The following is a 14,768-nucleotide window of genomic DNA, read 5'->3' as shown; positions in this document are numbered from 1 at the left end:
TAAAGTTGTACATCTAATATTATTATTTTTTATTTAACAAATATTTCTCTCCTGTAAATAAATACATTAGTACATTTATTAAAATTTAGTACATTTTTTTCTCACTGTACGTAGTTCGCATTTATAATTTACCAATTTAAATTTCTTAATTTTCACAGCTCTCTTCGTTGTCAAATCGACTATCAAATCAATAAACGTGTATTATCAATCGTGTAGTATCTACATTCGGAGAAGTTAACTCTTATCGAGTACTCACGATTTCAAAAAATCACATTAAAATTATAATTCTTTATTTTAATCGCTACATAATACGTAACCGCGTAGCCGAACTGAACGAGAGAAGAGTAAAGATTTCCATATAACGTTAAGATCTCGAGTTTTCTCTATATGGAGAATGTGCGGTCCGGCAATCGTCTCGATGTCGAAGTGCGTTCGCGATGCGTCGCGCGGTTTCTCCGGAAACGTTCGTTCTCCAACGCAGCCACGCGCGTAGGAATCGCGGCACATGGCCCCTTTTTTTTATCGCGCGGTTCGCCGACGTGGGCGAAATGCCTCTGCAAGTGGACGAAAGAAACGAAAATGTAATTCCTTTATAATAAAAAAAAAAATCGCGCCTCGACAGCTGTTATTTATTACCTTTACACGTAACAACGAAGTTCACATATCAGAGATGTTCCAATCTCTAAAAGATCAATTTTCTAAACGACAATAGTGATCTTAAATCGATCTATTTTGCGAAAAATTGATTTTTCTAACTAAAAGAACCTACTTTAAACTGATCTCTTTGTAAAGAATTTTTCTTTTTAACAAAGAAAACTATTTTGAAGCGATCTTTTTGTAAAAAATTGATTTTTAGCAAATCGATCCGAAGATCGCACATCCCTCCAAGTTCACATATCTATTGTTCAAAACTTGATAAGGACTAATCAATATAAGCGCGGGTTCTTTATAATTACAGTTAAAATTACACAATTGAATATCTAATAATACACAAGTCAGCAATGGATGCAATTCAAAGCGAAATAAAAAGCAACCTGCACGCATAAATAACTGCAGAATAATCATAAATTTTATCAATTAAAATTAAAATTAATAAAATAAATACCAAAATGCTTTTGGTTATAATTTCTGAAAAAGAATAAATGTATTATATAAAAATAAAACAAAATAAAATAAATACTCGAGTTTCTATTGTTAAAAAGATGGCTATATGTTTGAAGTGAAACAAAATTTTCCATCGAAATATAATAATGTAGATGGAGTGCTTGTGAAAATTTTATTTTTATTTCATTTTAAATTCTATTTACTTCCTCTATTTTCTTTAAAGCAGTCATTACGTTTATAAAACGCCTATACATTTATCAAATCCCACCAAATTGGGAACATCATGAATGTTTTTTCGTTATTAGTCCTATGTGCCAGTTCTGTCAACGCGGAATTAAAAGTTAACTAGTTTGCCAACGAGATACTTCAGTTAAATGCGTTGATTCGATTCATCTCGTTCAATCTGCTTGTCGACGAGCGGAAGTTTATGCATGACTTGATATTATTACGAATAATAAAATGTATGGAACGCATATGTATAAATCCTAATGGAAAATTGCTCGTAAATCCGTATAATATAGGTAAAATGATTATAAAGGAATTGGATCGTAAAAGACTGTTGTAAAAATTATATGTAATACGACGATGGGAGGTAGAATTCGAGCATATGTTTTCAGAGATAGGAGTATCTTTATCTATTTTCGTTATTCTTTCTTGCTTTCCAAAGAATATTTTAGTATATTTATTCTTCTTATATGTAAGCTTATATGTAAGCGTGCGTTCATTATGGAAGAATAAGTACTAAAAAATTCGCGTCTTCTTATCGATCTTAGTCTTGAACTCTCGGGATATCGTGCTGCGTAGTATGGCGACATGAGAAGAGGTCGAATGAACGGTCTACTGGAAATAACAAGTAGAGGACATCACTTCTATTTTAAGTCGCTAATAGAAAATTATTTCGTACTTTTAAGATCTGCTTTCTACAGCTAAACTAGTGTACACTTTTCGAATTTAAAGTGAAATTTGATTTTTGGCAAAAACGAAAAAGAAAGTTCTAGTGCAGAAATAAAAATATATCTGTAATTTACGCTACTCGTCGCAATTGATTTCTTTTCATTCATAACTTTGTTGGCAATTGATACGTAATGTAACTTTAAACATAATTTGTAGTAAATGATAATAAGATGGTAACACATGTTTTCCTTAATTTGCGCTTCAATGAATAAAGGATGTTGGATTTCCGTTTCAGAAAGGACACGATTTCCGAGAAATATATAACAAGAGATAAGTATTATAGTTGTGAGTACGCCCACTGATATAAAACGTCTATCGTATGCAGTTCTTCGTGTGCAAATGACTCACAATAATCGCTATGTGTGAAAATTAATATGGTTAAGACACTTTTATCGCGGTAATTTTATTTGGAATACATCACTTTTATCTTCTTCAGTTTTATTTTACTTATAAAGATACTTTCTATCTAACGATAAAAATTGATGGTGTAAACTTCGAGAGGCAGAAACTAGTCCCATTACAAGAAGCTCAAGGAATTTGATTAAAATAAGAGAATCGCTAGAATCATTCATGAAAAGATTTTTCGAAGGCTCTTTTCATATTTGAATTCTGATTGCCAGCTATTTAGTGGCAGTCTCTTTATTTCCATATCTGTTATTATTACATTTCGCAACTCAGACACATTCAGGTACTTACTTATTCTATAATACGATATCATTCTTCATTCGTACACAAACATCTAAAAAATAATTTTGCTACTAAATTAAAAAAATTTAATGTATAAATTAGAAGTGTTAAAAAATGTGTCAATATTGTTATGTTACTTAGGAATAATATACACTTATAATCTACATTAAATGATATATTCGTAAAAAAATGTAATTTATTTAGAATAATTATTTTAATTATTTTAGTGTGTGGAATTAATATACTTTTAAAACGTATTAAGATTAATAAGACGCACAAGATAGTTTTAACATAATCAATTTTCTACAATGATATATATTTGGATAGATAATTAAATGGATTATTTATATAGTATATTCGATAAAAATAGTGAATAGTGTTCGGAAATATTTTAAAGGTAGAAACTAGTTTTCTGAATGATATTTTGGCAAAGCAGTATACGAAATGAAAAATCATAAGGTTACCGTACCTCGCGTTGGCCTTTTTCGCAAACCGCTTCTGTCGTTCTCTTCTTCGGCAAGAAAGATTGAGAAAAGAACAGCCCTCCAAATCGGTCGCTGGACCGGTACAGACTGCGTTCGCGAGGCACATTGCGACGCGGTGCCGCGCCGCGTCGAGCGGAGAGATGATCTCATCTGCGTTTTTCTCTCTTCCTATACCCTCATCCGATCTTTCTGTCGTACGCGTATGCGTATGCCCCGCAGTCACATTCTTACGCAATACACGCAACCGATCACCTCAACGACATCTCAAACGTTCTCATTCGTCTCGACGAATTTCGACATTGGTACCTTCGAAGGGTTACTCGGATGACTTGCACAAATTTAAATAAAAAACACTCTAATGAAGGGTGATGTCAGTCTGAGCAAATATAATGAATCTTAATATAATAATCAATCTATAACTTGTTAGTCTTAGTTATAAGTTTGCTTTGAAAATAATATGGTATCTAAAACTTTTCGAGTGAATCAAAACTGGCTCAATTTTCTCTAGAATGGAATTCTACACGAAAGAATTTAGAGAGTAAATATTTCAATTGAAGTTAGGAAAATAATTAAAATGTAACGAAAATTGAATAATCATAGGGGGAATGCATTTTTAATCACAGTTCCAATACATCATACAATCGATAGTCGGTTAAAAAAATTAATAAAATAAAGAAAAAATGAAAAATTTGTATAGTATTTGTTTTTGCCAAGATTTGTATTTTATGGAAAATTAGAAATTCTGTGTGCAGATAATATCGACATTATTTTCGTCATTTTTAAACCGCCATCAAATATTGATGAATCCAGAGTGCTTAGCAGTTTCGGCAAAGCCGATTATAGAGGAAACGTGACTCTATGCGCGAGACCAGCTAATAAAGTTCATATCAAACAGGTAAGCATGTTGTGATAAATAAAGAGATGCTATAATAGGGATTGGTAGTATAAGGTAAGTATATATATATATATATTATACTAAATGCAAAAAGTTACAATACATTTGATGTTCGTTTTTTTCACTTTTTTTTCTCCTTTAACATTATTCTCTCATCCGTCTTTTATCGCAGTAACGTTTCAATTGGTTATACACACAAACTGGCCTGGCAGACCAAAATAATAATGTATACTACAAAAATTCATAACCGCCGTCCTTTAATTATTACAGTTATTTGTGTTTTCTTCATATCCTCTGTCTCTTTTCTTCGTTCATTATTACATTTATCTTTATTATTAATATTAATAGTTACTTAAAAACGAAAACATTCACACTAAAAATTTGCAGAGCTCTCTTTCAAGTTATGTAAAGCGATGATCTCGCGTAACTGCGGCTTTGAACACGTTGTACTTGAACACACGGATATGCACATGGATAAGGACGTAGTGAAGTCAAATGGTGCGCGTATGGTGTGTAATATTTTATATTAGGTGGCACGCGAAAATCGGAAGTCAATTTGCGATTTCAAATATTAAACAACTATGTCGCTCAGCTTAAAATACTCTCTCTCTCTCTCTCTCTCTCTATGTCTGCACGATTGCGCTGACTGATAAACAAGTATCGAATGTATAATCGATTTTAAGTTGGGATAAAAATGATGGAGACGGTTTACCGTTTAATGTACAAGAGGATCTAGAATGACAATTCTCTCTTAGTCATACAAATATTCGTTTAAATATATGCTCTACATATGTATACAAAGTTGTGAAGCTGCTGGCGCTTCAATATCTCAAAATCTCTCTAATGTTACATTTATCTCTCACATACCATGAAAAGAGAAACATTTTACCATTGCAGTATTAATTTAAATCTTGTTTTTTTTTTAAGCGATAAATATATTTGCTAAACAAAGTGCAGGTCACTGCAAAAATTTTGCCTTAACTGAGCATGAATTGTATCTAATATCACCATACTATATTCAAATTTAATTTCTTCTTTAACACTTTGACTGCTATATTTTACAGTTATGTGCACAATACTCAGTTTTCTTGGGAATTATGGCACTTATGTATACGAATGACTCTTATTTTAATTCGAATTTGTCAATGTGACTAAAGCGAGAGAGGTAAAATTCAGAATCTTGGGAATGCCATGGTTTCCAAGAAATTACGGATGAAATTTCAGTCGAAGTGTTAAGAATTTGTAACGAATAACGTGATCACACCGTGCTTCAATTGGTATGTTTTACTTGATGTTAAAGAGGATGTCATGTAAAAATATAAATATGTTTCTGTACAATAATTTTTTTAAAAATATAAAAAAAAATATTCTTGAAAATGATTGTTTAATAGCTCAAGTAGATCAAAATTTTCATATTAGAATAAAATGATTATAACTGAATGAAAGGAAACATGAAAGTGACCTATCTTAATTTTGCGATCCTCTCTTTCATAATCACATACGCAATTCTGCCGCAAGGAAGAGAGAAGTGATAAAGTTGAGTGCTCCATCCTGTATATTTCTAGTTCAAATTTAATGATAAATTTTTCTTTCTTTTTTCGCTTTTTTTTTAACAATATTAAAGTATGCCAATTACGTGATAATTACTGACAAAATTCCGGAAATACGTTTCCACGCGTTACTAAACTAACTTATAAAGAAGTAGGATAAAAATGGGTCGAACCTTCATTACTTCCTACGTAGCGCTTTTTTTATAATACCTATAACGGAAAGATAGGCTTAAGAATTGCGAGATATTGTATACCTAACGAGAATGTTTGAGATGCTCGTTGGTTTTACTCGTCCTTTTTTATTTGTTTTTAATTACTTTCCGAAAAAAAGCAAATCGCAGCTACGCGAAACCTATCCCTTTGTCCGCGTCTGCGTCAGAGCGGCCGCGTTATCATCGCCGCCATTGTCATTATATCATTGTCACTTATTAGTCTGTCATCGTCATCGTCATTGTCCCAAGTCTTGTTAAACGAGACACTAACATCGCGTATAATACTACATGATGAATATTAATCCCCTAGAGTGCTTAAAAAAATGTAACGTTAAATGAGGCGGGGCCCTCGAAGAGGAGGCGCGGTCGCCGTGTCCCAGACGCGGGGCATTGCGACGAGTTTTTTACTTTTTTCTTTTCAATTACAAACTACAGCGGATGTATCGCGCTCGTGCGTGATCTACGTTAACAATCTCCACGATGATCTTGATCACGACGACGAAGAATACAAACTAACAAACTTTCTTTCTCTCATGCTCTCTCTCTCTCTCTCTCTCTCTCTCTCTCTCTCTCTCTCTCTCTCTTTCACTACTTATTGTCAAATGCAAATTTTTAATATCCTTTTTTCATCAAAACATAAAAAGGGAAAATTAAAAATTTGCTTGACGTTACTTTCTACTACAGTATCGCGCGAATTTCAGACCATTCGCTTCCAAAATTCCGTTAGTTTCATAAAAAGGAATGAAGGCTGATAGGCCAGGAGAGACACATCGCCCAATCTCTAATAATCACAGGATTCTTCTCATGCATTGTGAGCGTTGCTGACTAGAACTCTTGTTTCACTTCATACTCTAAGCAGTCTACGACATATGTACTTCGTCAAAAAAATGTGAACAGATAATATTGTCCCGAGAGAAATTGGTGCATTATATTCCGAAAAAGTTGTTACTCACATAGCACGAAAATGTTCTGTCGCTACGTTGGACGCATTTTCGCACTGTGTGTATAGTTTTAATGCTCACATTTAATGCTTGGCGAATTCTGTGATTATCAGAAGACATTATTGACCCTCGTGAAAACGCTGCCATGCAACTGATAATTAGCGATCGAGCGATACAACGTCAGACCATGCGCGTGCGCGATCCTTATTAACTTTACCTAAACGAAAGTAATAAGTATGTACGTGAAGGGAAAGGGAGGTAGATGCTAGGTAAAAAGAGTCTAGGAGAGAGGACAGAGTAGTGCAGAAAGATGTGTTTCTAGAAGAAAAGGGATAGGGAAGGAAGGTAAGACCAGGAATAAGATAGGCACGAACAAAAAGTTCCGAACTGCAACGAGACGCGGCCAGGATTGTTTACTTATATGCGGATGGAGCAAGGGAAAACGGCGAAACCAGTTATTGCAGTTTAAAAGCATTGTCCTGTCTACGATCGATACCGATCAATCGATGATCGGCAATATAAATAAAGGAGAAGATCGTAGAAGAAAAAAAACTGTCGCCTTTCCTTTTATTTTTTTTCTGCCGCGTGCAACCGGGACACAGTCTTGGGATCCTGTAGTCGTTTCGTCGGGATTTGTTCCGTGCGGTTTTTATCTACGCTGATTCTTCATTTGGGGCAACGGGACGTTTTCGTTAGCGGTTGATGAGTCGACTCAAAAGCGTATGAGATTTATGCATGTCACAGCGACACTCCTTCATTCGCTTCGCTCTCGCTTGGTTGCCCCTCGCTTAGTTATGTGGTGTGTGTGTGTGTGTGTGTGTGTGTGTGTGTGTGTGTGTGTGTGTGTGTGTGCGTGCGCACCGGAATTCGCTCCGCTGCCTTTTCGTCCTGCGATTTGGCGAGCCGGAGGAAACGCGCGGAGTGACGAATGTTGCGCACTACTCGCCTCACAAAGAGTTCCGACACAATTTCTCCGATTTCAGATCACGTTCCGTTGCCTTTTTCCATTTGCACTAAAATTTGCCACACTCCGACGTTCTCCTATGTGCTCTTCTTGTCGCACGGTTGCACGTGTATGTGTATGTATGTGTCTATGATTGCGTACGAGTACTTCGCGTCGCAAAGTCCTACGGGATTACCCGATTGTCGATGTACGAAGGACGAATTCGAACCAATGATCATCGCCTGACCGATGATTTCAGATACACACACCACTAAGCTCAAAGTCTCGTGTGAGAAGTGATCCTCGGTCAAGATTTCAATTGGCACGCCATCCATGTTCGAGCTCATATTTCATAAGATTCTTTTTTGAGCTACGTCAACTAATATCGGTTGTTGCTGTTGCTTGACGAACGTTGCAAGCGACGTTTAAGCATGAGATTGGCGTCAGTGATGAGGTCGTGCGACATACGAAATAGTCCTGGATTCCGCTTCTTGAAATGAAGATGGCAGATGTATGATGGTATCGGTGACTTTATTCAGTATAGACGAAATTAGAAAGAGGCTGTTGCGTAGTATGGCCGGTATTAGCGACGATTTTGGTAGCCGGGATTACTCGGATTGCCTGGCTGTCGCATGCCGCCACCCCTACCGCCGTCACCGCCTCGTGAAAAACCACCACGGCCACCTCGTGCACCGTGCTGTCCACCTCTCATTACGCCTCCAGGTCCGCCTGAATTAAGTCAATAATGAATTGGTAAATAAAAAAATTTTACTAAAAAAATTAATAAATTGAAAAAGAATAATTTAGAAATTACCTGGTCCACGTTGCTGTTGCTGTTGCTGCTGTTGACCACCCATGGAGCGCATGCCACCATCGCCAGAGTTCAATCTGCCACCACTACCATCCAACATGGGCCTGGGTCTCACCTTCTTTTCCTCTACATTCAATTTTTGTCCACTCTCGTCAGGATAATAAATGGGCTGAAATGATTATAATAAAAGCAACAAGTTCTATCTTTATTAAACGAGATGATATATATGTATATTTAGGAGACAAAACTTACCAAGGAATTTAACACCTTGGTCACAACCTGTTGATCCTCGAACGTGATAAATCCATAATTAGGTACTCGTGCAGTATTATTTCCTTGCGGTTTACATCTGTCATTCGATTTACTGTGCACGCGTAACTCAGCAACTCTACCATAACGTTCGAATACTTGACGCAAATCATTTTCAGAGGCATTGTGTGGTAAGTTGCCCAGGAAAAGTTGATGAGCGTCACTGTACTGTCCTGGTCTTGTGCCACGACGTTCTCCATCTAAGATAGATAATTACACGTAATGTAATATACATGTGCAAAACAAAAAAAGAAAATGAGAAATTAAGTAATTAAAATAATTAAAAAATAATTAATATAAAAATAATCAAGATTTATAAGAATATGCGGCTAAAAGGACTCATTTCCATATTATTTTAAATATGGAAGTTTATATTCTGCCTTCTAAGTTATCTTATCTTCTTTTTTTTACCTTGTCCCCTTTGTATTAGTCCCCTTTGTACTAGTTCCCAATTCTTTTTACCTCTTTGAACTAATCCCCCTCTAGGAACGCGTTGCTGCTGAGGATGTTGCTGTTGTTGCGGTGGTTGATTTCCGCCCACTCGATGCGCCTGTTGCTGAACTGTAGATACATTATTGGATACAGACATAGACGTCGGTCCGTTATTTGTAGGATGTAATGGCGACCTATCGTCCAGACGTAGATTCGTCATAGGTGGCTGTAAAGAAAAAGAAATTTATTCTCTTCTTCATATTGCACATGACATTGTGCCAAATGAAACTTACCGGAGACATGGATAATTTAGGAGCTTGAGGACTAGTAGCACCAGTAGGACCGCTTGGGAAAGACTTTACCAAATTAGCATACGTTTTGGGTCCGCTGCTGTTGACAGTAGCGCTGGATACCTGATGTTCGGGTTCTGTCTCTTGTGCGGATGCAGTAAATGCTTCTGTCTCAGGCTGCTCATTCCTCTCCTCTGTCTGGGCCTGTGGCTCGTTCTCACTTTGCTGTTGTGGCTGCTCGCCATTGCTTAGCTCTGCCTCCTGTACAAACTGAGATTGAGCAGCTGGTTCGGCTATATATGGATGTTGCTGTGCAGGAGGTGGTGGTGGTGGTTGTTGTTGCTGCTGCTGTTGTTGTTGTTGTTGTTGTTGTTGTTGCTGCTGCTGCTGCTGTTGCTGTTGCTGTTGTGGTGCTTGTTGATTGATCACCTCCTCGTGCACTGTTCCGTTCAACACTTGCTGTATCACCGGATGAACCTTAGTTCCAGTAAAAACAAAAAATAGAAAATTGCATAACCCATGGTAAATTATAAAATCTGAAAAATTTAATTCTTTACTAATTTAAATCTGAGCTTATAGAAAAAACTGTTTGCATTATACAATACGTTTGTAACTTTAACTTTTAACCGGGCGCGCTGCGGCACTGTGTCGCAAAACTTTTCTGAAAAATCATTGATAATGCAGGTCTTTTTTTATTACCGACTTTCGGTATTCCTCATTTAACGTTAAATTTTATTATTATATTTTATTAAATCTTATTATTATTATATTTTATTATAAATATATTTTACTTGCTTTTATGAAGATTGTCCAATTATTTGATTCCTAAATAATAAATTTGTGGCACAACATTGCCGCGCGCGCCTATTAACATTTGGCCAGGAGGCCTTCCTAGTTAAAAACCTTAATTTTTCGACAATAGCAATAGAAGATCAAATGGATAAGAATTGTTCATAATTTTAGACACGTATGGCAGCATTTTCAAGACATTGACAAATCAATTTATATGTGAGAGCCAAGATCTCTCCATATTAAGAATAGGGATAATATTATTCGTGATTATATTATTTTGTATTTTATTGTGTAGCTGTTGTTTATACCGGCACAAAGTTAACTTTAACAATCAGTCACATTACATTGCAAGTTCAAATTTCATTTTTAATTCACAATATAAGTGTATATATTCTTTAAAATCTTTCTTGTTTTATTTTGTTTTATAAATTGTTTTTTCAGTGAATGTAATTTAGATGATATCAGATAGACTTAAACTTGTCTTTGACTGTGTTTTATTCTAGATGAATATGGAGAAGATACGGGACAAAGGGAAGAAAAGTTATTAAGAAAAAGATAAGGAAATCATAATAGAGACGAGGAAGCGATATTCTATTCCGAAAAGTATATTAGAGATAGATTAAATTATAGATTATAGAGATAGATTAAAAGCTATTAAAAAGCAAGAAATAGCATTAAAACTACTGCACAGATAAGACTATAGGAACTTTTTAATAAGTTTTTATTTTTTTATAAATATTTCAATGCCATCTTCTAATTTATAAAAAAAACTAAGAAAATATGATATTTAAAAAATATAAAAATTTAGATACATTAAGAAAAAAACAATTATAATGTTGATACAAGAATAACGTTTCATATACTTTTATGTATACTATGTGTAATTTTTTTCGTCCAAAAAAATGAAATGTTAGAAAAACATAAACTGTCCAATATCATCTGACTTCCTTTTATGTCTTTATATTTGTTATACTAACGTGTGGTTGAGGTGGCGCAGCGTAATACATCGGCTGCTGTTGCTGCAACGGAGGTTGCTGAGTCGGAATGAGAGGCGGTTGAGCTTGCTGCTCAGTAGCTTGAGCAGGAGCCGACAGTTGCTGCGCCTGAGTTTGATGTTCATCTTCCTCAGGTTCAGATCGACCAATTTCCTCTACTTCTCTTTCACCGCTCTCACCACTATCCCCAGCACTCACATCAGCCTCATCCTCATCGGGGAATATCAAGTCTTGATAACGGAAGATATCATTGTGCACGTAGTAAGTTTTGGGTGCTTGCACAGCCAATACGAAAGTCTGAGTAAATCGACGCATTGGTTGTCCGGCGTTAGACAGTTCTCCGGATACCTACATGATAATAAAACATGAATATGTAACTACATGTAAGTAATAATTATATGTTTATTAAATTCATCAACATATGCTAGATTTCATAAAAATATAATGTTTTAAGTCAATTAAAGACTATATAAATATTATTTAAAAAGTGAGCGTTAAAAAAATTAATGCTTCGTGAAGATGATATATGCAATATTTTAATACATATTAAATTTCTACTATTATATTCTATTAAAAAATAAAATACAAATCATATCGTTTTTGATATTAATGTTAAATTCTCATCTTAAAGTTGATGTAATTACCTGGACAACAACTCCATTTTCAAGAGTAAGCTGAGAATCAACTTGGCTTATTTTGGCATGGCAATCGCGAAAGTTCAGTTGTTGAATCTTCTGATGTATTTGTTTTTGACCGATCGCCGGGGTACACTCTCGATTAGAATCCAATCCGCCGTGCACGAAGGAAGAATGCTGATTGTAGAACCTAATCGTAAAATTTACAATAATTATTGCGGCATTCGAAAAATATTCCTGCAGGGAATAACGCGTTGTTCAGTGAGGAGCAATTGACTTAAAACATTTTTTTCACATTACTTGCATTTTTTGCATTCAAGATCTTCGCTTTCTCTCTCAACAATCGAATATATATTTATCTCATTTAAAGTTTTTGTGATTTCAAGCAACGCGAATAGATCTATATAGCAGGCAGATCCTGAGTTTGAGTCTGACCCTTAGAATATTTCTCCATAACAGTCGGAATTTCGGAAAACAGAATCTCAGAAGTTATACGATCAATCATTTAAATTTTGCATTTAAATTTTGTACAAACGAATGATTATGATTGGTCTTATTATTTTTTCGAGATTCCGTTTTCCGAAATTTCGATTGTTATGGGAAAGCACTCTAGGATGCAAATATATGATATCATATATGATCAGTCATAAGAGATTGAAATACAAACACTAAACACACATGTTTATTGCGACGCGTGTTTTATATAGTCAAAAAAACTTCAAATATTATGAAGGAAAACGTTAGAGGAGACTTATGTGCAACAGTTGAAAGATACCAATGTCTGTTTACTATTATTTATTTTTATTTTGTTTTTATTTATTTATTTATTTTTATTTTGTTTTTATTTATTTATTTATTTTTATTTTGTTTTTATTTATTTATTTATTTTTATTATTGTTTATTATTAAGTATTATTGTTATTCCTTGAATAAAATTTGAGCTTGTTACAACAGACAAAAAATTTACGGCCTAAATTAAATTGGAAAAATATAACTTAGACAACATTACCTGTGGAGATGGGCAGGCGCCTGATTCAGCAATGTATAATACTGTCGGACGAACTCACGACCGACACTTTGTGGAGAGGGAGATGCCTCCATGACCATCTTCTTACTTTTTAACTTCTAGAATATTTTTTCGCTGGAAACAGCAAACTAAACGTTCAAATGTAAAATCTTAAAATTATTAAGGCAGATATCTGAAACAAAGAAAAATACATCTTTATTAGAGAGAGAGAGAGCCAGATACCGTGATATAATTATAACATAAAATTGTGGATTAAAAAAAAATTATTAGGTTTGTGAATAGGATATTTTTTTATACTTTTTTTAAAATATAATTTACAATATTCAAAAGTTTTTTATGTTTCAGCAACATTTAATTAAACAGATCAAAAGTATTGTATAATATTAAATTAAAAATATTTATTTAAAAATATAATTAAATTTATAAAGATAATTAAATTATAATATAATAATAATATAACATATCTCACAGAATATATTAAGCGAATAATATTTCTTAGAAAACACATGGCATTCTTATTATAACAAATAATCAAATATAAATATTTTTCATTATGCAATTATGAGAAATAAATTCATAAAATTTGTTTAAAAATGTAATTAATCATATGTGTAATTTAGCGACATAAAAATGAATATTGTTAAAACGAAAGAAATTTCATCATTTGAGGCATTGTCGTCGCTTATTTCGAGAATATATTAAACGCACGCACACATTCATTATATAGATATAGTCAATGCTCTATACAAACGTACTATATTTTATAACTCATGAATATTTTATGATTCCATTTCTAATCGGATTTAAATTACTGGCTGATTTATTCAATGCCTGTACTACTGCGCTAAATTATTTTCCACGTAGAAAAATATTATGATGGCCCATCCAGAATCTTCGAGTTCTCCGAATCCCAGGTATACACGAGGTTGCATTTTCCCTTGCATGTAAAATCCATGGGAGGGAGAGGGAAAGAGAAGGAGGGGAGGGATGTGCCCTTGGGCTCTGGAATCATCGCCGGCGACCTCGCGAGAGCTTAATTCCCCGAGCCCTCCCGAAAATCCAGTCTCGTTACGCAGCGCGCAAATAATCGGAACGATACATGCGGCAAACACAAAGGGATTGGCGACGCGCGTAGCTCAGCGAAGCGCATGGCAAAATTTTCGCATGCCACCACCTCTCTTCCTCTCTTCACCCCCTCCCCTCCCCTCGAGATCTCTTTGTCTCTCTTCATACCTCGATACCTAAACCGCGCCAAGGATACTCGGCGTATCCTGCAAAGCACGTGTTTCTCAACCCGGAACGGAGAGTCCATTTCCTCGCGCATCCCTGTCCGGGAGTCCATGGAACAGGATGAAATAAAAAAAGGGACGAGGAAGAGGTGCGAGAAAGAGCACGCCGAAGAGAACGCGGATGCGATGGGAGAGGGAGATAAAGAGAGAGAGAGAGAGAGAGAGAGAGAGAGCGCGCGCGGTCGCGCCCGGTCGCTCGCGCAAGCATGGCGATGTTTCCCGATGACCCGTACCGCGTACGGAAACACGCCAACGCGGACACGAGACGCGATGTCGAGACTGTCGAGAGTCCATCGGACAGGGCGGATCGCGACGGCGTGGCTGAGATAGCCGACGGGCACGGTCTCAGAGTGACGCGATTCCACCGTCGAAGGAGTGCGTCTTCCCTCGCATCGAGCACGAGGAAACGATGGAGCGA

General features: G+C 35.5%; 1 protein-coding gene across 1 annotated transcript; it reads right to left on the bottom strand.

Moving 5' to 3' along the window:
• Positions 1–8,354: 8,354 nt before the first annotated feature.
• LOC105626914 (ras GTPase-activating protein-binding protein 2) lies at positions 8,355–13,141 on the bottom strand. The gene is made up of 8 exons (XM_012208206.1): positions 13,044–13,141; positions 12,045–12,225; positions 11,383–11,748; positions 9,617–10,090; positions 9,303–9,549; positions 8,835–9,091; positions 8,586–8,751; positions 8,355–8,500 (listed from the first exon to the last, which is right to left on the bottom strand). Exons 1-8 carry the CDS (start codon positions 13,139–13,141, stop codon positions 8,355–8,357), a joined length of 1,935 nt encoding a protein of 644 aa, XP_012063596.1.
• Between the last annotated feature and the right edge of the window lie 1,627 nt (positions 13,142–14,768).

This window comes from Atta cephalotes, assembly GCF_000143395.1.
Source record: "Atta cephalotes unplaced genomic scaffold scaffold00007, whole genome shotgun sequence".
Taxonomy (NCBI): domain Eukaryota; kingdom Metazoa; phylum Arthropoda; class Insecta; order Hymenoptera; family Formicidae; genus Atta; species Atta cephalotes.
Note: the sequence above shows the minus strand (reverse complement) of the source record. Positions and strands in the feature narration are given on the sequence as shown.

Coding starts and splice junctions, on each gene's coding strand:
- LOC105626914 (XM_012208206.1), bottom strand. CDS start 13,141: ATGGTCATGGAGGCATCTCCCTCTCCACAAAGTGTCGGTCGTGAGTTC. Junction 10,091..11,382: donor CTGCGCCACCTCAACCACAC/GTTAGTATAACA, acceptor ACTGGAACTAAG/GTTCATCCGGTGATACAGCA. Junction 9,092..9,302: donor ACTAATACAAAGGGGACAAG/GTAAAAAAAAGA, acceptor TATCTATCTTAG/ATGGAGAACGTCGTGGCACA.